This window comes from Mastacembelus armatus, chromosome 9 (assembly GCF_900324485.2).
Source record: "Mastacembelus armatus chromosome 9, fMasArm1.2, whole genome shotgun sequence".
Lineage (NCBI taxonomy): Eukaryota > Metazoa > Chordata > Actinopteri > Synbranchiformes > Mastacembelidae > Mastacembelus > Mastacembelus armatus.
In genome coordinates, this window is record NC_046641.1 from 18,037,362 (window position 1) to 18,060,908 (window position 23,547).

General features: G+C 40.4%; 1 protein-coding gene across 1 annotated transcript in view; it reads right to left on the reverse strand.

Moving 5' to 3' along the window:
• Nucleotides 1-6,489: 6,489 nt before the first annotated feature.
• smarca2 (SWI/SNF related BAF chromatin remodeling complex subunit ATPase 2) overlaps nucleotides 6,490-23,547 on the reverse strand; it is a 43,472-nt gene continuing 26,414 nt past the window's right edge. The window contains exons 25-33 of the mRNA XM_026320721.1: nucleotides 22,092-22,319; nucleotides 21,651-21,728; nucleotides 20,426-20,644; nucleotides 19,205-19,428; nucleotides 15,856-15,961; nucleotides 13,870-13,971; nucleotides 13,178-13,304; nucleotides 12,546-12,679; nucleotides 6,490-8,764 (exon numbers count right to left, since the gene is read on the reverse strand). Of these exons, the coding sequence (XP_026176506.1) occupies nucleotides 8,729-8,764; nucleotides 12,546-12,679; nucleotides 13,178-13,304; nucleotides 13,870-13,971; nucleotides 15,856-15,961; nucleotides 19,205-19,428; nucleotides 20,426-20,644; nucleotides 21,651-21,728; nucleotides 22,092-22,319 (1,254 nt within the window). The 3' untranslated portion in view covers nucleotides 6,490-8,728. The remainder of the gene's footprint in view (nucleotides 8,765-12,545; nucleotides 12,680-13,177; nucleotides 13,305-13,869; nucleotides 13,972-15,855; nucleotides 15,962-19,204; nucleotides 19,429-20,425; nucleotides 20,645-21,650; nucleotides 21,729-22,091; nucleotides 22,320-23,547) is intronic.

A 23,547-nucleotide genomic window follows, 5' to 3' on the forward strand; every position in this document is an offset into this window, starting at 1 on the left:
GCTGTAGACAACCGTGCGTGATTCACAGCACTTCTATGGCTTGGCTAGGCATAAACTCTTCCAGCTGAATCATCAGTTCAAAAGATTTTCAAATGCATCGAATCAAAGGTCCAACCATGTGTACTGTACATAAAACACAAACCCAAGGAACATTTCTGCATGAAACATCCAAGTGTGCTACTTATGGCAGGAAGGAGATTAAGCTGCAGCTTAATTCAGTTCATTTCTGTAGCAATTTTGGAAGAACTGAGAAACTACTGAAACATCTTTTGCTCCCAAATGCAGCAGTGCAGCCTTTTAAATTCTCCCTGATACCTCTGACTGGTTTTTCTCCTCCACAGCAACATTGGCCCTGGCTCGTGTGTACTGTAGCATTCAGAGACAAAACACGAAACAAATCTGAAATGATTTAAAGCCGTGGTCATAATATGAACTCACAGGGTCATTAGATTATCCAGGAGACTATGTTACGTTTCTTAGCTACACTGAGGATATCATTTACGGAGACATGTGACATGAAAATACAAAATTAGGAAAAAGAAAAACACCTCTGGAAGCAGCAGCCCATCCCATCAGGAACACTGTTATCAAACTTTAGACTTGTAATCATTCTGAAAACCACGACATCTCTCAAACCCTCGGTTTGTTTGTTTGTGTCTCTCTCCTCATCCCTGTCCTCTCTTTTCACTCAGGCTCTGTGCTGGACCACCTGCCATCTTGGAACCTTTCTCCCCAGCTGTTGGTGTCTCACTCCAGATGTTTTGGATCTGGGTCTCCATCCTCTGCCTCGTCTCTCCTTCACTTGTATTCATTTAGTCTGTCTCTCTTTCAACTCCTTCTCCAGCTGCGTCAATGGTGTGTTCAGGTCTTCATGGCAGAGGGCAGGAGGTCGTGTTCCTCCTCCCGTCTATTGGTGCCATCTGACTGCCACTCAGATCACGTTCTTCATATGTTTTCAGTCAATCATTTTGTTATTCTGGCTGTTCATCCTGCGAATTTAATATGTTTATCTGTACACATGGCGTTTACTGAATGTCCGTCCATCCTGGAAGAGAAATCCCTCCTCACTTGATCTTCCAGAGGTTTCTTCCATTTTTTTCCCCACAATGTTTTTCCCTTATCTAATCTGGGGTTTCTAAGGACAGATGGCATTGTGTGCTGTACAGAGTGTCCCTGGAGACAGATTTGTGATTTTCAATAAAATTTGACTTGAGATCTTCTGCAGTTTTCCTTGAGCACACTTTCATGGTTGGTCTACAGTCTGTGACATACAGTACATCAAACCCTGAGATTACACCTGTCTCAGGGGCAGCTCTGCCTCTGAAAGTAGTGTTTTGTCTCAAAAATGTGTGTGTGTGTGTGTGTGTGTGTGTGCGTGTGTGTGTGTGTGTGTGAAGGACAACCTCCAGCCCTGACTCTGTGGGATGTCTTTCAGCATTTCAAAGTTTCATTAAATGCCCCAGTTAAACCTAATAAAAATAAATTGTGGCTGCTTGTCTAATGTAATTATGGGATAACAACAACTGAGATCTGTAACTAACGCACAGGTTGAGACAACATGACAAATGAACTCATTAACAAGTATTAGTGATAATGGGGGAAACTAATTCAACATTGCAGCAAGCAGCTTATCTTCTTTTGGCACAATGGGAATGTGAGCTGTAAGTCAAACCAACCAGGCACAGCCAAAACAGGCCACTTCTTCTTCTCTGCTTTCAAGGCTGAAGCCTCAAACCAAAACTATATACAGTCACACTTACAAATCTAAACAGACCATGTTAACCAGATTAATCACTTCATATTTTCAGTTTCATTGTTATTTTAACCAAAAGGTTTTACCTGGCTACATCCCACAGATGTCAGTAGACTGACTTTGTTCCACTGACTTGGATGAATCTGCCAGTTTTCACCTTTCATGTTCATCAACTCTGAGACACAGGAGTTCCACAAGGGTCCACTTGAGTCGAGGGTTATCATGGTTGAAACTGGCAATTTGATGGATAAAACTTCAACACAGGCCCAGGGTTTTTCCTATCATGCAAAGGATTAAGTGAAGTATTTGTGCAAAGAGCCTCAAATGAGCGTGAACAGCCATTTAGGCGATTTATCCGAGTGAACAAAGGGTGAGGATCCTGCGAGCCAATGAGATATTTCTCTGGACTTTTAATTCCAGTAGAAGGAAATCAAGGTGAAACTACAGGACAAACATGGGGCCAGTCAGTTCTATTAAAATACTGACGCTGTCGGGCGTCATCTGCACTGTGCACTGTATCTGACCACCTGAAGGGCTCAGGAATTACGCACAGGGACAAGAGATTAGGAGGAAGGGGGGTCAGAAAGGCATGATGCCTAATTTGTCTCAGGGTGGTGGAGATGATCAGCTTTAGTATTTGCAAACATATCACTGTCACAGCATCAGAGGGTGCCACGAATTACAAACAACATATTTAGTTATATTATGTTCAGTCATGTGTTTGGGTGTTTCAAAGGACAAACTAAGAAATGAGCAAACCCATATTATCGTGAGTGTCTATGCACGGCTGCTCATCCCAAATTATGTTGAAATAACCATTGTTTCCTGACTCATTACTTGAGGACAGATGTGTAGACAGGCTTGTGGAAATGCTTTTCATTGGGGCATTTATTCATGAGCTCTTCTGAAGACAGCAGAATGCTAGAAAGTGCAAATTAGCTTTCTGATTGCACAAACGCTGCTAGTGTGACGGATTCAGGCTCATCTGATGACAAAATTCCTCAGCCTGAGGCTCTGACGGGGCCTTTACCATCCATTCTTATTGGCTTAATCACTTCCACTGCTGAAACCTTCCACATCAGAGGAATTCAACAAAACGTTGCATTTTCTTTGCAGTGCATTAGATATAGTCTATGTATGTTCATGCTGCTTTTAATTTATCAACCTATTCATGTGCTTTCTAAATTACTGACACGGTTCTCAAACATGGCTACAGTAGTTATTCTCTTTATAAATAAAACCTTAAGCCGCATCAGTAACCCAGGATTGTTGGAACCAGGACTCAGATCTGGATAATTGTAGACCCAAAACCTGTTGTTTTAAATATTTTGCCTTTGATAATCTTGATGATGTGCTGGATGGAGATTAAACTTCTGTCTACTGAGAGTAAACGGCCCCAATAACTTGTCATAAATCTTACCTTTCTCCGAAGAAACAATGCTTACATAGCGCCGCTCAATTTTCAAACAAATTTTGAAGGAGGCCAATCAGAATGCACAAACAGCCGCTGTCACTTGACTGACAGCTTTTCATCCAATAAAAATCATGTTGCTGAGAGGCAGGCGCTCGCAGGAAAAAGGGCGGGTCTTCAAATCTCGACAACAAACCTGATTGGATAGTTTCTGCGCTAATACGTACCTGTGCGTAAATCACAGCTGCGCAGAAAGTAGAAGCAGATATTTTGGTTCATTCTGAAAATGTTTTGCAGATTTTCATCACAGCATATTTCTACTACTGAACTACTGAGTAATGTGCTATGTGTTATTTGTTGAAAGGAAACAAAATGAGGCATTGGCTGCCAATTGGCCCTAAATTGTTGGGTTTTTATGAAAAAACAAAACTTCTGCTGCTACACTGATTATCGTCAACACACTGGAGCTGAAAACAGCCCCTACATAATCAACACATGTGCCTGCCTTTCACATATTACACATTAAAATCACATCCTAATGTTTATTTATTAATAAATTGAGAATTAGAATTAGGTGAAATAAACCAGAAAGATGCAGAAAGCCCTAAGGAGTTTTTAGTCAGTCACAGTACATGTACATGTTAGTTTCAGGATAAAGTTATTATTCATTTCCCCCATGGGTTTATCTATTAAAGACGACCTGATGGCAGAACAGATGCTAAAAAGTGATTAAAAACAAATGATTCTTACACCAAATGACAGGAAGTATAGTTTTAATTTTTCTTGCAATACAACTTTGGGTTTTTTGTGTCACTTCCATATTGTGTGTACATGTGGACAAAAGCTGTGGGAACCACAGAATGTGCAGTTAAAGGTTGTATAGGCTTCACTGTGAACACTGGCCTTTTATTCAGGTACATTTTATCATCCTGGTGTCCAGTTTAAGCCGTAGACCTATGATGTGTCCTTTAGACGTTAGCATGACAACATGAAAAAGTAGCAGAAATAAATGATTAGTACAATAATAAAGTGATGATTTAATCGTTTGACAGGGTGAGATAATGTGCCTGGCAGGTCGAGCCATCGGCTCAGAGTAGAGAAGCAGCAGCTTGAGTGACAAAAGCGCTTGTTGCTCTCCACAGGAAGCTCATCTTGACCTTTGGTAATGTGCATGTAATCTCATGCTCTGAGTCACGGCACAGAGCTGTGGCAAAAGATGAAGGTCAGGTCCCACATTCCAGATGTTGGTCTGTGACACTGCCAGTGGTCTAGACTGATGTCTGAAAATGTTGACAAGCTGTTAGTTTGAGGAAAGTTTTATTTATACAGTCCAAAAATAAAATTACAGATATGGTTCAAAGGGTTTACACACTGTACAACATCGGACACCATCTGTCATTAAACCTTTGACTTGGATAAAGCAAAATGGCCTTAATGAGGGGAAAATGTCCCATAAGGGGAGGAATCCCCCTCCAGGATTATAGGTACACAAAGTCAAATTACAGTATGAAGAACTTGAACTACAATATGAGGTCAATAAAACAAACACAGTGAGTTGTCTCTTGTTCCTTTGTGCTTTCTGCACCATATTTTGCACCATTTAAGAAAATCAGTTTCTGCAAAATGTCACATCAGAAGCTGCAGTGATTTGTCAATTGATTAGTTGTTTGTTAACAAGCAGCGACTTTGATAATTTATTTTTTTTGGCTCATTGTCATTTTCAGCTGCTCAGGATCTGCTACTTTTTGTTTTTCTATTGTTTTGTACTGTTAGCTGGACAAAAGCAGCAAAGATATTGGCTTAAACTCTTTGAATGTGTAATTGTGAATGTTTGTTGTATTCCTAACATTTAATAGACACAACAGTCTAATATAGTACCAATATTAAAAAGTTATTAAAGTGGGACATTTGCTGTTTCTAGCTTGTCCTGCCCTCATTTGCAGCTTTTCTCTTTTCTATTATTGTAAACTGAATATTATTGATGTCTTGCCTGTCAGTCAGACAAAACAAACTGCAGGTGCCGACAAAGACATTTTTAAAAATTTTGTGATATTTTATTGATAATAAAACATCAAAACGTTTAATCAGTGGTGAAAATAATTTGTTGCATCCCTCCACATGTTAGTGTATATGTCCTGTGTCTGTGATATAACCTCCCAGCCTCCGTGACAAAGCTCTGCAAAGAAAAATGAGCCTTTTCCTCGATCATGCGTTAAACTGATAGTGAACCCCGGAATCTGAACGAAGACAAAGCCCGTTCGCACTCTTCCTTTTAAGTTGTGCAAGCGTTAGCATCGATAGGGCCTGTTTCTCGCCTTGAATGCAGACGGGTTACAACACAATAATAACTGGACTCTCAAAAAACAGAGAGCCACCTGGCCCTTTCAGATCACCATTCATGAGTCATTAGGAAGGAAAATTCCCTGAATCAGTTTGGGTTGGAGGGACCTGCATCTGCTTATCAGAGAATGTGATGATGGTGGAGCCCTGGACAAAAGCTACAGAGGAATAGCAGAAATCACTCAACAGCACTGGCACCTGACTTTTTCCAGCTGACATCTCTGGCACTCAGACAAGGATTAACATCCACTTTGCCCCTCTCTTCCTGGGCTCAGGTCTGTCCTAACAGCTCGGCACTTCAAAGAGGCAGATAAAAGGGGGGCGATAGATGCTCATTCTTCAGGGGGAATTGGCTTAGTGAGGCTCTGTTTAAAATGGAAGGAATACAAAAAGGAAAGATGTTTTGATGTGCTGCGGAGTGTGAGGGCCCGGTCAGCTGTACAGTATGATGGCCTGACTTCTGTCCTGCCCTCCAGAGTTGCACTGCAACGAAATACAGTATGAACCCGACAGAAGAAGGGTCACTGCAGTGGTGCAGACGGGCGAATGTAAATCCCTTACAGCGTGAAACTCCTGCGCCTGTTGTGGAGAACTTGCCCCAGGTCTTGTGTGTATTTAGGCTGTCTCAGCACCTTCAGTCCGTCAGGACATAAAGAGCTTTTCACTACTTGCAGACACCGGGCTTCTAAACATGCAGTAGTTTTGCAGTGATGGAGGAAGTATTCAGGCCATAAGTAAAAATACAAATACCATACCACAGGGATGCTTACAAGGGCCTGCACTGAAAGTAGGTTTTAAGTATCTGTGGTTTTGTACACTAAGAGTTGGCGTCTGTCAGAGACCCATCTCCCCTGATTCCTGGCTCCCTCTTTGTAAGAGTATTATCTAAAAGGAAGTCAGGGGTTTAACATGCTAAAATAACAAATATGGTAGAAATTCTTTCTCAACAATAACAGCAACCAAAATAAGTAAACAAGAAAACGTATTTTGTGCTGACAGTTGGTGAGATTTTATTTGCCCTGGGCTATGAGATACAACCACAAAGACACTGTGCAAAGAAAGCAAAGATTAAGTCACACTGAAGGAGAGTCGGCAAGCACATAATCACACAAAGAAAAACGATAGATCTGCATGTACACAGGATATTGCTAAAAGAGTTCATGCTACAAACAACATATAAACCGATAAAATGAGGATTCAGAACAGAACGAATACACAAAGAACAGAGACACCTCGATCCAATTGTATAAATCAATACATTGTTTAAAATATCTGGTATTTAAAAAACATGTTTTAACCCCTAATACTGTTTTTCTTTGTAATATTTATCCACCATCTGCAGAAATCCAGCTAGGACTTGCTTTTCACAACCTGTTTGATGGAACAGGGCTGGTCTGTGCTTTCAACAGCTACATTTACTGCTACGATAGATGCTGGTTGAATTCCACATGGCCAGGTGTAACTGCTCTGAAGGCCAGTTTCTCAGACACGATAAGAAAAGCGGTCCTTTCTGAGCGAGTACAGCAAAGTTCAGTGCTTCTGCTCCGACTTACAACATGACTGCTTTAGAAAACATACATGGACTAAATTATGTGCTGCCACGATGGAGTGGGGTTATATTTAGCTTAAAAACAGCGGTTTTAAAAAGCACTGGGCACGTAAGAATGAGTCAACCAGCTCTTTGCTGCGCTGACTGTAAAAGCACACACTGACAATGGTGTTGTCTTGTTACTGCCTGCAAAGCAACGTCTGTCAAACATCAGTTCTCAGCATTTTCAGCGAGACAGAGGTAGACAACAGCAGGTTGCATGTTTCTAAACGTCAACCAGTGATTTTGCTGGTTTACGTGACAACTGGTGCTGGTCGATTTTAACCAGCTGCGCCTACTTCCCTGACTGTCTTACATAAGCTTCATGAGTGGACAAGCAGAGCTGCAGCAGTCAGTCAATTTATTGATTAGTTTAGACAAAAAAAATCATTTTCTGTGCAAATTGAAGCCTTGTTTGATTTACATATTTTCAGACAGGGTTTTTTACTTTTAGGAAAAGGTGCTGACAGTGAGGACTGACCAGTGAGTTTAGCAAACACTGGCTGCAGTGTGAGCTTTGCCAGAGCCAGTAAAAAAAAAAGGACAGAGCTGCTAACATTAGTGAGAACTCAATGCATCCAGCAGCGACTCTGACACAGTGGGGAAATACTACACAGTGAGTGTGTTGGTCATGACTGGAGCTTTTTAAATGCAAGCTGTTACTTACAACCTAAAGTAGGTAATGATATGCTGCTTTTGGGAGTAATGCTCAGTTGGTGCCAGGACACCAAATGTTATTCTCTTCACACTTCTTCACATTTGAATGCGATGTCTGAGTTTTGTTTGATCAAAAGTCCGAATAACTAAAAGTATTTAGTGTACAATAATAAACATGAAGCAGGAAATCGTCTGACTCAAAGGCAGGACACTGGCACAGATTCACTAATTTTGTTAAAAAAGAAGAAGAAAATGACAAACGAGTGACAAACATTTTTCTGTTGATACATTATTTCAGTTACTACCAACTTTACTGCTGCTGCAGCTCCACCCTTCACATTCTTTAAAATGTTGGTTGCATCTCTTAATGCTGCCTCGTGTGCTCGGCTCAACATGTGGAGAAATCCAAAGCTTGACAGTCCTGCTGTACCTGGTCTCAGCTGCTGAGCTATGATTGGACAATCGCTGGCTGGGGGTGGGGTTTCCATATGTTTGAATGTTTGGCACTGCACCAGGTAAAACAATACATCAGAAAATTCAAAGCTTAACTGATTGCCTTTTTATATTACCACTGGCTCTCAACTGTTTCTACTTCATCACACATTTATAAAATTTGGATACTATTATTTCATCTAAAAGTGCAAGCAAGTACAAAAAAAGCAAGATTGCATATGACATGACCAATTCCCCCCCCCCACACTTTTTTTTTTTTAAACCGAACTAAAATCTTTAAAGCACAGGGTTAAAAATATACTACAAAATTGTCTTAAAAACAGGAATATAAGCAGATTGGTATTGCTGTAGCTTAGCGATTATTAGAAATACATTTCAAAGCTGGTGGGAGAAGGGACGTTAATGTGCACAATAGACATAAACAACAAAGTAAAATAAAAAAATACAGAATGTGTACCAGACCAACATGAATGAAAGATATTGTCCTCTTCGCTGTGCGATAAACAATATCCTTGTGCTTCTTTCCTCACTCGTCATCGCTCTTGCTCTTGTCTGAATGATCCTGCAGAAACAGACAGAAGATTAAGAGGGAGACTTTCAGTCAGAGAGAGCAGAGACGAAGAGCACAGCGTGAAGGTTTACTGTCTGTAGAGAGCATTAGCAAGAGGCAGTGCCCTTCATCACAAGCTGAAAACATCAGCACCCTGAAAGAAGAAGAATCTCAGGAGAGGCTGATGAGGAGCTGAAGGAGGAAAGTGAGGAAAATGAGTTCAGTTTTCAATCTGCAGTTCAGTAGTGAGAGAAACAGAGAAAGAGACAGACAGCTGAGGAAACCAATCACTACATTCACTTCCAGAGTCATTTGACTGTTCAATGATCTGTTAAAATTAACTTCAAACCCACAACAGATCAGCATCACTGAGGCTCCACAGCAACAGTGCCTCATCCTTTGGCTGCACACTAGAGTTGAGCTGGACCAGAAGCTCACAGAGGATAAATGAGGGTGGGTGGCTACAGACTTAGCTGTGTTCAATGATATCTAAGCTCTGAGATTCTAAGTTACAAATGCAAAGGGATCAAGAGACTTCTATAGCACAGGAGTGCACTGATTTTGTATTGTACTTCCATAAATTTGTCACAGCAACAGTCGACAATAAAAAACTATATCCAAACCTCTCAGATAAATAAACACTGCAGAGCAACTAAGGTTTGACGTACACGACCAGCAGGGAAAGCAGGAGCAGGGGGTGGAAGGAAGCATGAGTCCATCGCATGAAACCACTTGGTGCTAATGACATGAAAATGGCTTCATTAGTGGTGCTGGTTGTGGCTTTAATGCCCCCCTTATAAAGCTCCTCTTCCCTCTGATTTACAGGATGGAGGTTTTCATGTTTGATTAAACCACTCCATGAGCTGGCAGCAGATTTTACTTCAGTTTACATATATGAATATGCTTCGCTGACAAATTTGTCCTAAATAACCACAACAGCAGAAGATGCTGAATTGAATTAACTTTGTTGCATCTTATATATTTCCCCACATTCCCCTCTGTGGCGATATAAAACCACTGCTGAATTATCCCACTTCCCATCAGTCTTACTTTCTTTGCCATGGCTGCAGTGTCAGAGAGAAGCAAAGGAAACTTGGTGCACAGTCGCCTCTTTACTCCTCAAGCTGACAGACAGCCTGAATTTGAAGCTATTCATTCACTCTTTACTGGGTGAATTAACATGGAAATGATACAACTTTTCAACAATTTTTCTGAAATTTTGTAGACTAAACAGTCGACTTCTTAATTTAAAAAAGTACTGTTAGTTGAAGCCCTCAGTTCGAGTGACTTGAGCAATATTCAAAGACAGACAGATTAGGGTTGCAGGGTTCCTGTCTCTGTGAAAGGACTGGGTTATGGCAGAAAATATCTGTATCTCATTTCACATTTCAAAACTAAACTTTCTTATTTGCTCCTGTGTTTCTTTCTTCCACAAACACCCATTAATTCCACAAATAATCCCTTCCAGACATTTCAAATCATAAAAAAATTGATTTGATATGAAAAATGTGTTTTTTTCACAAAAATAATTTAATTACTTGAAAGGGCCTGAAAACACATCTGGCCTTTTTCCTTCAATGCAAATTCATAAATATTCAACAATATGCAAATGAGACCAGGCATTATACACTGCCCAACACCACTGCTTCAGAGCAGGTAGACTGAACAAAATCACTAGTTTTTATGGCGTTCTTTTCATAAAGTCTCAACAACTACAGTGGGTACGGAAAGTATTCAGACCCCTTTAAGTTTTTCACTCTTTGTGTCATTGCAGCCATTTGCCAAAATCAAAAAAGTTCATTTTATTTCTCATTAATGTACACTCAGCACCCCATCTTGACAGAAAGAAACAGAAATGTAGCAATTTTTGCAAATTTATTAAAAAAGAAAAACTGAAATATCACATGGTCATAAGTATTCAGACCCTTTGCAGTGACACTCATATTTAACTCAGATGCTGTCCATTTCTTCTGATCCTCCTTGAGATGGTTCTGCTCCTTCATTGGAGTCCAGCTGTGTTTAATTAAACTGATTGGACTTGATTAGGAAAGGCACAAACCTGTCTATATAAGACCTTACAGCTCACAGTGCATGTCAGAGCAAATGAGAATCATGAGGTCGAAGGAACTGCCCAAGGAGCTCAGAGACAGAATTGTGGCAAGGCACAGATCTGGCCAAGGTTACAAAAGAATTTCTGCAGCACTCAAGGTTCCTAAGAGCACAGTGGCCTCCATAATCCCCAAATGGAAAAAGTTTGGGACGACCAGAACTCTTCCTAGACCTGGCCGTCCAGCCAAAATGAGCAGTCGTGGGAGAAGAGCCTTGGTGAGAGAGGTAAAGAAGAACCCAAAGATCACTGTGGCTGAGCTCCAGAGATGCAGTAGGGAGATGGGAGAAAGTTCCACAAAGTCAACTATCACTGCAGCCCTCCACCAGTCGGGGCTTTATGGCAGAGTGGCCCGACGGAAGCCTCTCCTCAGTGCAAGACACATGAAAGACTGCATAGAGTTTGCCAAAAAACACATGAAGGACTCCCAGACTATGAGAAATAAGATTCTCTGGTCTGATGAGACCAAGATTGAACTTTTTGGTGTTAATTCTAAGCGGTATGTGTGGAGAAAACCAGGCACTGCTCATCACCTGCCCAATACAATCCCTACAGTGAAACATGGTGGTGGGAGCATCATGTTGTGGGGGTGTTTTTCAGCTGCAGGGACAGGACGACTGGTTGCAATTGAAGGAAAGATGAATGCGGCCAAGTACAGAGATATCCTGGAAGAAAACCTCTTCCAGAGTGCTCAGGACCTCAGACTGGGCCGAAGGTTCACCTTTCAACAGGACAATGACCCTAAGCACACAGCTAAAATAACAAAGGAGTGGCTTCAGAACAACTCTGTGACCGTTCTTGACTGGCCCAGCCAGAGCCCTGATCTAAAACCAATTGAGCATCTCTGGAGAGACCTGAAAATGGCTGTCCACCAACGTTCACCATCCAACCTGACAGAACTGGAGAGGATCTGCAAGGAAGAATGGCAGAGGATCCCCAAATCCAGGTGTGAAACACTTGTTGCATCATTCCCAAGAAGTCTCATGGCTGTACTAGCTCAAAAGGGTGCTTCTACTCAATACTGAGCACAGGGTCTGAATACTTATGACCATGTGATATTTCAGTTTTTCTTTTTTAATAAATTTGCAGAAATTTCTACATTTCTGTTTCTTTCTGTCAAGATGGGGTGCTGAGTGTACATTAATGAGAAATAAAATGAACTTTTTTGATTTTGGCAAATGGCTGCAATGACACAAAGAGTGAAAAATTTAAAGGGGTCTGAATACTTTCCGTACCCACTGTATATGATTTCATGTTGTCACATTGTTAAACAAAGGATGTGCAGATATTTGATAGTTTGTCAGTATCTATGATCAGAGTTGATTCAAAATGTAAGCTAGTAACAATGAATCAGGAGACTGGGTTACTGGCAGTGGTTAACCATTAGCACTTAGGCTACGACCAGGTACCCAAATGTAATGCTCCAACAACAGGACATACATAAACACTGATCAAACAGCGCTCAGTGCTATTGTCTCCGCAGCCCATAGAAAAACAATGACGAAAGGCTGTGAGATTTCCTAAAATGAGTTTTTGACATTAGCCCGTTCAAAATTATGAATTCACATGAAAGAGACACAGCTGAGCTTGAACTTTGAAAAATTTGCTTTTTCCTGTGCAAAGTATCCATGGGTGATTTCTGCTGAAATATGAGCTAATGACACTAACATGTAAAGAATGACGTACCATATCTTCCTGATCCTCGTCGCTATCATCATCGCTGACCACCGGCTTAGCTTTCCCTCGGCTTTGCCTCTTCTTTCCTTTGTCATGGCTGCGGCCCTCTTTGCTCAGCTTGATCTTAACCCGCACTGACTTGGCTGAATGAAGGAGAAGGGGAAAGCTAATTTAATTCTTATGTACCTGGTTAGTCAAAAAAACTGACAGATTCTTAAATTTACGCTCAGTGTTTGGCTGCATTCACCATCTAAAGGGCAAAAATTTGTTGTTGGTCCCTGTTTCATTATTTCCACAGTGACCAATAACTAATAAATGATCAAATGATTATTCAGTTAGTTAACTGACATAACATTTTTTAGGCAAAGAGGCAAAAATTTCCAGCTTCTCAAACGGGAATATTCCTTCATTTTTTGTGGCCTTGGGGTAAATCATATTTATAAATTGATTATTTCAATTATTTTTCAACCAGAAACACCAAGAATTCTGCTTACTAATTAGTTGCAGCCTTTATGTTAATGTTGAAACAAGACATGATTTTAAAAAATATCAAACTGAACATATTAACTATTCACCTGAACAACAGGATGTATGTTTGTGTGTGACTGTGTTTGTATGCATGTCATGACGGTGCATCTTACCCTCGGCCTCTGACTCATCCTCGTCGTCATCATCCTCATCGCTGTCATCGTCGCTGTCTTCATCCTTGGCAATTTTCTGTCTGGCGCTCTTGAACACAGACTGAAGAACAATGGAGTCCTCGTATATCTGCAGGAACGAAAGAGGAGCGATTGATATAAGACTGATGCATGTGTTAGTGCAAACATGCTGGACAACAGATTCAGATGCAGTGAGTAAGAATAGGAGGCAGCAAGAGAATAGATATAACAATGGAAAAGACAAAAAACCCAGAGGTGAAAAAATAGCCAAATGGTTAGAAACGGATGCATATTGGAAGTAGAAATAGAGACCTTCTCTTGAAACTAATGCACTGCTGAAAAGCACGAACTCTTTATTTGTCTGTTCCTTTGGGTTGGTTTATTTCATTACAGGCTAACACCACTGGGAAAGGTGTGCTCACTAAATTTCAGCCACTTTTCATTTTTCTTAACCTCAGCAGCAAGGTGGTCGATCTAATGAGACTATCAATCTAATCATGTTACTCTGAGAACCTAAGGGTATATGCATATAACTGAACTAAATTATAATCCACCACCAAAGAGTTTTCTAAAAACATAAACTGACTCACAAACTTCTGACTCCACATTAAATATCTGTGAAACACCACATGAGCAGACACAAAGAAGTGAAGTTGCAGGGTGGTGTTTCTGACCTGAGATCCCTCCAAGTTAAAGGTCTGGGCGTTGTGACAGAGCAGCATCACATCCTTCTCCAGGTCCCCCACACTCCTGTATTTATGATTTCTCACACGTTCCTGTTGACAGAAAACACCAGCACAGAGCAACATGTGACTCACATATATCTCTCTGTGCAAGTCTTCGATTAAGGTGGTATTTATGCTTTCCTGCTCTGTCACCTTGTGTTAATTTTATTATTCAGAACTGTGACAAAGCATCAACCTTTTTCCGTGAACTAAAGATCTGATAAAACAGACGTCCTCAAATAATAACTGACTACATCTCTGTAAACGTTTGTTGACAGATGAGGTAAATAAACTCCATCTATGCATTATCTACCACTTATTCCTGCTATGGGGGGGGGGGGGCAAACCCAGCATGCAGTGGGTCCACCCTGGACAGTTCAGCAGTCTATCACAGGGCTGAGACAGACAATCACATTCACACCTACAGGTAATTTAGAAAACCAAAACCAACCTAACCTGCATCTTTGGACTGTGGGAGCAGAGAACCGACACAGACACAGGGGGAACGTGCTAACCCCTCCCTCCACTGTACCACCACAGGGTAACAAAAATTAAGTTTAACCCTCTGGGGTCGACGCACGCGCCGGCGCGTTTTGACGCATCTTTTTCTGATAAGGCCGAAACAAACTGAAATTACTCCGTCAATTCTGATCGTACAGATAAAAGAAGTATATCATTCAAATCTGTAAAGGGTCTAGTTTTAGTGGTATACCATCATAATAACAACAAAACATTGTGCTTTTTTTAAATAAAGAAAGCCGACAGGGTGCGCTCTCGGACTTTTCTGTCTCTGTCATTTCTCTTCACAGACGCGTAAATAAAACAACCAGAATCTCAGCGAATACTTGGCTCATAAAAATAAGAATTATACGGCTAGAAAGCTTGAAATGTTTTCTTTTGAGTGAAACAATTCAAGTCAAAAACAAATCAGCACTTTTTATTTAATCCGTATGAACGTAAGGAGAAGTCCGTTTTTTCCTGTCTCACCTCATTACAGGTAATGCGGTCCCGCCTTGTACACTGTCCACTGTTCACATGTAAATAATCTCAGGTGAACCAGGTAAATATGTGCACGCCCCCGAGAAATGACACAAAATATCAAACTTCATCATAGAATTCACTCACTTTTTAGACGCGTTTGGATGATGGCGCGTTACGCACGTGAAGCGGCGCTCCTTACATTCCACACAGAGACAAATAGTTTAGCTTGTCCTCAGAGTAAAAACACTGATTTTAACTCAAATGAGGATCGTTTGCTCCTCATTGTGTTGTATTGTGCTGCACTAATCCGTCCCATCTACATTGACTGAAAGGCTCATTATGCGCGGCTTTGTCTGGACGTTCAGTGCGTCTTTTGTGTTCTCAGGTAAATCACATGACTATTCATCCTCAGACACACCCTCTTGCATATGGCCTTTCTGAACAAAAAGTGTCTTAGAAAATTTAAATCAGTGTATTGTTTACTGTGAATGTGTGAACAAGATGACATTCACAGCACTCTGAAGTAAACACTTTAGCCTACAACATGCTGGTCTCCAAAGTCTTGTGAACCAATGTTCTGTTTGTGTTTTATGGTCTTATTTCAGTGAGTAAAAAATTGTAGTTTTTCACTAGCCATGCATAAACACTTTTTTCTCAAAAACACAATAATGTATAAACTTGAAGCTCACATATTATTGTAGCCAATTTTGTGCTGATTACAGTGTTATTAGACTTTAGACATTAATATGTTTAAAAAACACTGAAAAAAGCACAAATGTCAGGACATGTCAAAATTTGTCCAGGCCCCAAAAACCCCCTCAGACCACAGAGGGTTAAAAATGAAAAATTCAAATGTCCTGCATAAGATCATGTTTGAACTGTTATACAAAATAGCATTCATAGTGTCGCTGGACAGACATGTTTTTCTGCTCCTATTCAACATATTCATCATACCTTGATCTTTTTGAAGTCTACAGGTTTCCTGATCAGTTCGTAATATTCAGGGAGCTCCTTCCTGGATGGGAGCTGGACGAAGACCTCGCTCAGTTGTCTTCCTGACCTGCAAATGAACACAAGTAATCCCACATCTTTATTACATTTGGACTCCACTCAGTCGAATAGCAGCCTACAAACTAAAACTCCCTCTTAATTTTTTAGAAAATCTTTTGGACTCTGGAGTAAATATTAATCATTAAACTATTTTAATTCTTGGCTTCTACATGTAAAACTATGGATATGGCCTCAATTTGAATCTACAACACATGAAAAATATTTCCAACAACAAATAACAGGAGGTAAGAACAACACCTACACAATAAACTGGACTCTCCTACAAAGTGTCATAACTGTAAATAGCTGTCATCACTTCAGCATGTGCTCATATAAGTAGGATGCTGAAGAAAATAAAAAAGCCCAGAGCAAGAACAAACTTAGGTACACAGCATAAAAAAAAGGTATTTCTTTTTCACAAACTCAGCTGTGAGTTGGAGGCTACTCCAAGTCAAAGCAGAAAAGCAGAAGTCATTTTACATCTTATCACCAACAATTATATTTACAAACTAAAACTGTCTAATAAAATCCATGCTAAGATTCAGCTGTTTTTCCAGGTCTTTGTCACACAATAAGCAATACACTGTTGCAAACATGAGCCTATAGTAACTTAATCCTGAAATCATTTGTTCACTTGCAACTGAGATAAGTTAAGTGCCATTAAGTGAGACATACTAGTCAGGAAAAATGGGAATTGACGCTTTTGATTGCTCATCTGCAAACAAAATCCAAACAATCTCTCAAAGATTTTCTCTGACAACACCAAATTGATTCATCTGCCTCAAATGATTTGTTACATTCGGCCAATGTCTCATGGTTGTGACTATGTTAGCATTAACCCCAGTACCCCTTTGGTAAATTTACACTAATCTGTCAGGACAAAGATCATTTTGGGATCCACTTGTTGCTTAGTAAGCAAACTAGAGGCCTGAAAAAAAGCAGGTGTTTGGTTGCACAGGACAGCAATTCAAATCCAGGACCAGCTGGCGAAGCCATAGAGCAGGAGTAGCCAACTCTGGTCCTCGAGAGCCACTGCCCTGCATGTTTTCCAGCTATGCCCTTTCAGCTTCTGACTGACTCAACAAGTATCAAGTGGTCAGAGTAATTTGCTGTAAAACAAAGAAAAAAAAACATGTTTCAGTTGTGGAGAGCAATTATCCAGTAAAATAAAGGGATCAGGGGGCAGGAGGATGGCCTAATGTCCCACCAGTACCTCTAAGACAGAACAGCATATATGTTTATAGTGCTTGTAAAGAAGTAATGTGCAAATGTATGAAAACAACATACAGTCACATCATCTGCTCCATATGGGTTGCCTGTCATGTTCACAAGGAATCTCTGTTTCATCCTAATTAAGCTAATTTGCTCACTAATTGGCAAAGATTTGATGTGTTTGCCTTTGTACGCTACACACCTGCTGTCAGAAGTGTTAGTTTGAAGTGACCTGGAGAAGTTAAACTGTACTTTCAGGTCAATTAGTGTTTCCTCTTTATCACTTTGTGCAATTTAATGAACAAATATGCTTCAAAGTCTAATCAAACCATCTATTCCATATTGCATACATTTTCTTTGAAGTGTGAAGTCCTACTGTGCATCATTCTTGAGTATTGCGTTAATTAGAACAAAACATAGAACCAAAAAATGAGCCACAAAAAGAGACCTACCACCTAAAGGGTGAAACTTCCAGCAGAGGAAACTCAGATGTTATACCATCACACCACTGCAGTGCCTCTGAGTTCTAAACAAGCTGTGAAGCTTAGACCCCAGTAAAAACTGTGCTGAAACCACAAAGGTGGATGGATGTTCAAAATAAGGTTTTATACATTGCCTCTCAGCACAGTGGTACGGTTGTGGGGACCTCTGGGAACAGACCTGATTAAAATTTCAGTGAAAGACACTGGAATGACATGTCATCCTGAAGGCATCAAACATGGGAAGTTGAATTCTTCTAATGGTTTGTGATAGTAAGACAGTAACGGAACTGTTTAAAACGATCTCTGAGTAACATATTGTATTTGACATCACAGCAAACTATCAGATGTATTAGAAATCGCTGCACCTTTACAACCGAATCTGGTTTAAGGAGAGTGTATATCAGGAAGATCTAAATTGAATAGAAGCTGCAGTCACATTCATGCAGTTGGTAGGTGCAGTTTGCTTTTTGTAGAACAGCACTGCACCGGAGCAGTGCAAAGTCCTTGAGCGGAAATTCCATACTGTGTCCCAGTCTAGTTAAGTGAGAAGAGTGCCAGAGCAATGATTGAGATGCTCTGGGAAGTACAACCATCAACTGGGAGAGGAAAGAATTTGACTTCTGGAAAGGCAGGTAGCAGTTTCCTGGAAACGCTCCGGCACAGTATTCAGCCAGTGCATTTTTGAGTAATGGGAACACAAATGCACATGTTCTTCCATGCACGGCTGCATATTACAAATGCAGAGACACACACACCCCCACCAAAAAAAAAAAAAAAAAAAATTGCAGACAACAGATCAGACCACACACACACACACACACACACACACACACACACACACACACACACACACACACACACACACACACACACACACACACTTTCAGGACTGTTGGACTGAATCACACTGTACTGTTCCCAAGACATGACTTCATGTCTGCTCATTTTTACCACAGTAGCCAGGGAGAATTTTCTACTGTGCCTATTTGCAACACTCACAAACAGAGGTACTTTTTTGCACTCAAAAGTACATTTATCTAAAGAAATGTAGAGATGCACCAGAAGAGAGACAGAATGAAGAGAGCACACACATATCTTTTGCCCGATATATATGAATTTGGATTTTAGGCAAGAGCACACATCAATGTTACTGCAGTAACTGCTCACTTGTAAAACCCTGCACAACTGCAATGATTTCACATTTTGAAAATCTGTAGAAGGACTTACCTGCCAAACACCTATTAATCAAACACCATACAAATAAATGTTTATTTGCCAGCTGAGAGAAACTACTACTACTAATTTGCAAAAGAGAATTTACCATTAAATCTTCAAATTTCCTCATATACCCTAAAGACATTATACTGCTCGTCATGACAAAAGTAACATGATTAATGTGTAGACTATAAATTGAGATATATCATTTGCAGCTGACTTAAAAAGAAGAAAAGCCTTATGCAAATAGAAAATAGTTATCATAAACACCAACGTCAGAATGAATAATGCAGTGAAATAAAAATGGCTATTCAGTCTCACCACATAAGACAAAATCTCCTCACCCATCTCTGTAGTTGATCACAGTATCAATGATGGTGTTCATCTGCTTGGTGAGCTTGGGTGGGTTGGGGGACAGTTTCTCAGCTGGTGGACGTCCACGTCTCTTCTTGGCCTTGGTGCCCCCGTCGTCTCTGCTTGACAAGTCTTTGTCCTGACGTCTCTTGCGTTTCCGCTTTTTCAGCCGGATCTCCTCCTCCATCTCTTCCAGGTTGCCATCTTCAATGGCCTGCAGTTGAAAAGAGACAGAGCAGAGCTGGGGTTAAACCTACAATCCATGTCCATATATGATGTGAAATTATTAAAACCTCCGTTTGATTGCTGGTCAGTAAGGCGTATACATGTCATGTCATGTCATGTTACGCAGATGTCATGACTCCCTATCAGCAAATGTCCTTGTATGTATGTGTCATGTTTTCTTATCAAAAACGGGCAGCCTTGAAGTCTCTACACATTTTCTTCTTGTAAGTGGAGTCCTAACACTTCAGCCCCCATCACCACGGTCTTGGTTTCTAGGAGTGTGTGTAACTACAGGGGTTGAACAATGAAACTGAAACCACTGGCCAATTTAGTGTTGGAGGTTTCATGGATAAATTTGACCAGCCTGGTGGCCAATCTTCATTGATTGCACATTCCACCAGTAAGAGCAGAGTGTGAAGGTTTAATTAGCAGAGTAATAGCACAGTTTTACTTAAAATATTGCAATGCACACAACATTATGGGTGACATATCAGAGTTCAAAAGAGGACAAATTGTTGGTGGGCATTAAGAGACAGAGAGCCACAGACACGGTGGGGAAGTTAGAGAATACTGAGATAGACTAACAATGTTGATTTTGGTCTTTACATTGGACTGAAAGGAATAAATAAACCAGTGAAACACTTAAACGATATGAATGCAAATTGGACTGAAATAACGAGTGAATGACTGAATGAGTATGATGTTTCAACAAGTGCAAATTACCCAAAATGAGTTCATGCTACTCAAATCAGTCTGTGGTAAACATGAATTAATGCTGTTAATTCTGTTACATTTAAAACGATTAAGGGACTGACAGTTGAGTGAGTAAAAGAAAAATGTACTTTTGCAGCCACTGTGGCTTCTGCTCATGCTTGCTCTTCCATTATTTTAAACACTACTTGTTCACAGTTTTACATTTATCACTTGCTCTTTTATGTCTAATAATGTTATATGTCACAGGTTGATATGAGACACTCAGACTTTACCCGCAGCCACTGTTTCTCAGTCAGAGTGTCACTGTAGTCCACGTCGCGACGACAGCGCGATCCTCGGCCGAACATCTTCTCCTCCTCCTCTTCATATGTGAGTCGCTCCACCTCAGCATCGTCTTTGATGATCCAAGACGGCAGCTCGTCCTCCTCCATTAGACGAGGCTTACGTTTCGGGTTCCTGGCGTCTTCCCGGCGCCGGTCCATGTCCATGCGCTACAAAGGAGAAAAGGAGGATAATCACCACCATCATTAGGCCAAGTAGCTGATGGTGACACTATTCTTGGCTCCTTTCCTTGAAATTAATAATGTAGCAGCAGTCCTAGACGGCTGCATAGTACATGATTGGGCCATATTTTGCTCTAATTATATCTTTACAGTTACTGTTTACATTCATGCATTTGTTATGTAGGGCAGCGTTGGGCTAAAGTTAATATAACTAGAGTTGCAACTCAGATGACTACGTCTATGTGTCTCCTTAGTGAACAGGAGACACCATAATTTCCATGGTGTTCATTGCCTGTCACAGACAACTGGGGCTGTAGTGAAAAAGGGTTTGCAGTAGAAATGCTTTTGAGCTGCATCCACTTAACACCTAGAGTAAATGTAAACCCAGCCTTAGGTTCAGTATTACTAATACTACACCCTCAAGCAAAGCTCTTTTTTAAAAGCCATCTTGGTTCTAACCACATTCTATGGCATCCCAGATCTTCATGATGGCACTGATCAGTTAAATACACACTTTTGAACAGCTGACATCCTGCAACCAGTCAGGGAACTGGCCATTAAGAGATAGATGAAAAAGTAGAACACCTCCAGGAGCCTCAGGTTGTGTTGTGTCATGTTATATACATGGAATTAATACAAATTTGATTTTAAACGTCCACCAGACTCATAGTTGAGCCAAGAGACAGAACACCTGCACTAGACATTTCAAACACAGAGCTGTAAAGTGTAAAACTGCCAAGTGGTGTACTGTGAATGACACACTGACTAAGAGTCCAGTCATTCCATCTGCCATCTGGCAGGGGACAGTGCTGGAAAGTGCTTGAACAAATAATGACCTTTAACCAGAATTATGGTCCTGAGATGATGGACAAGCCACAAATATTTAGGAGTGAATGTAAAAGAAAGAGCAGGGAGCATGTCAACATTTTAAGACTCTTCAATTCAAGAGTTTTACTTTGTTGATTACATCTCACAAATATGTCATTTTTCTTACCATGAAAAGCTCAAACTCATCTTCAATGCGAGCTATCATCTGGTTAAGGGTTTCGTCGTCAGGAACTTCATCTTCCTCCTAAAATTACAGTGGAGAAAAACAATCAAAACATTCACAATATAGTTATAATAAACAGTTTCAGCAACAAATTATGCTCAGTCCAAAATTAATCAGCCAAGTACAGTGTACAGATGTGATCAAATGCCAATTAAACCATATAATGAGTGGTGGTTAATTCCTATATTATACTGGGTCTGTAGCAATTTAATCAAAACAAGGATAAATAATTTAACTGGGAGGGGGAAAAACATAGTTAGGACTTCTGGTATTTATTATAGTAAAATGTCTGATCTGACACAAATACTTCATCATAGCTCTGACTACCCAGATAAATAACAAAACATATAAAGAAAAACACCACTCAACACACTCAGACTGTACCTCATTCTGCTCCTCGTGCTCTAAAATGGCCTGGAGGAAGGCACGACGCTCGTGGCTTGAAGACTTCTGGTCAAACATGCCTGCCTGGATAACCTTCTGATCCACGTTGAGTTTGTATTTGGCAGCTGCCAAGATCTTCTCCTCCACACTGTTGACAGTGCAGAGACGAAGCACACGCACCTCATTCTGCTGACCGATGCGGTGAGCGCGGTCCTGGGCCTGAAGGTCCTGGAATCAGCAAATGAAAGAGAAATATCAAATGTCAGTCATCAACTCATCAAGTGCAGTGTAAATATATACTCTCTGTCAACACATAACACAATATATATTTTTCTGTAGCTGCATCAACCTGGGAAAAACCTGCTACTAATCCAAAGCCCTTCACCATAAAACAAACAAATGAACCACATTTATGGTACTTTGAAAATGGTCCAGTGAAAATGGAGAATATCTCTGATAAGAAGTTGCCATGAGCACTAAAAGGTGCAGCTTTACTTTCTTTGCATTTAGTGTCTTGGTGAGGTTAGTCTGTTGTGTTTTGTTGCTGGAAAAAGGAAAGATGGAGAGAAAAATAATTTAAAAATTGACTTGACAGCATGACGGACCAGTACGTTGGTGCCTAATGAGCACTGATAAAGGGCAACAAAGCTGAAAACAGATATTCAAGGACCACACAGCGGCGTATGATGAGATGATTGACAATTTGCAATGTCAGATGCCTTGAGCTGCTGTTTTCATCTGAATTCCAGCAGTTAGCGATTTCATAACTGTATATTGCAAATGGTAATCCTGTCACAAATTACTGTCAAAAAATTTCACATAACAGCAGTTTTTCAATTTAAGAGTAAAGATGTCAGTGAGCACAGGCACTGTTGATCTGGTTTATATAAAGTGCTGCTCATTAAAATATGCTGTTGTTTGCTGCAGCTGAACTTACAGAAGACATGATGTTTTTAGAAGTACAGGCACGCTTCATCCCACAAGACAAAGACAATTAGCTTGATGTTCTCAGCATAACAAAAAGATTATTGATTAAAAAAGAGAGTCAGAGATGCTAGGGGGAAAAGCCCTTAGACCAGGTTATTTCTGCAAACGGAAACATTACATGAAATGTAGCCATCCCACTTATCACTGGAAGTTTCAGCCAAGTCACATAGAACCGAAGCAATTTAAAAATCAGGAAAAACAGTGTGTTGTGCTTTTTCTTAACCAAATGGTACAAAAATAGAGCTTTACGTCAACTTTTCCAGCAATGCTTGAGTAGAGTGATTTTTGTGCCAGAAAGAGAGTAGTTGAAAGAAAAAAAAAAAAAAAAAAAACAAGCAGGAAAACGCTCCAGGAAGCAGAAATGCAAAATCACAGGAAAAATAAAAGTCTGCTCTGTGTTGTGGTGCTGAGTGGACAGTTGTGGCACTAATTTCACTCCTCCTCGCTATTTTGACCTGTTTTTTCTGCT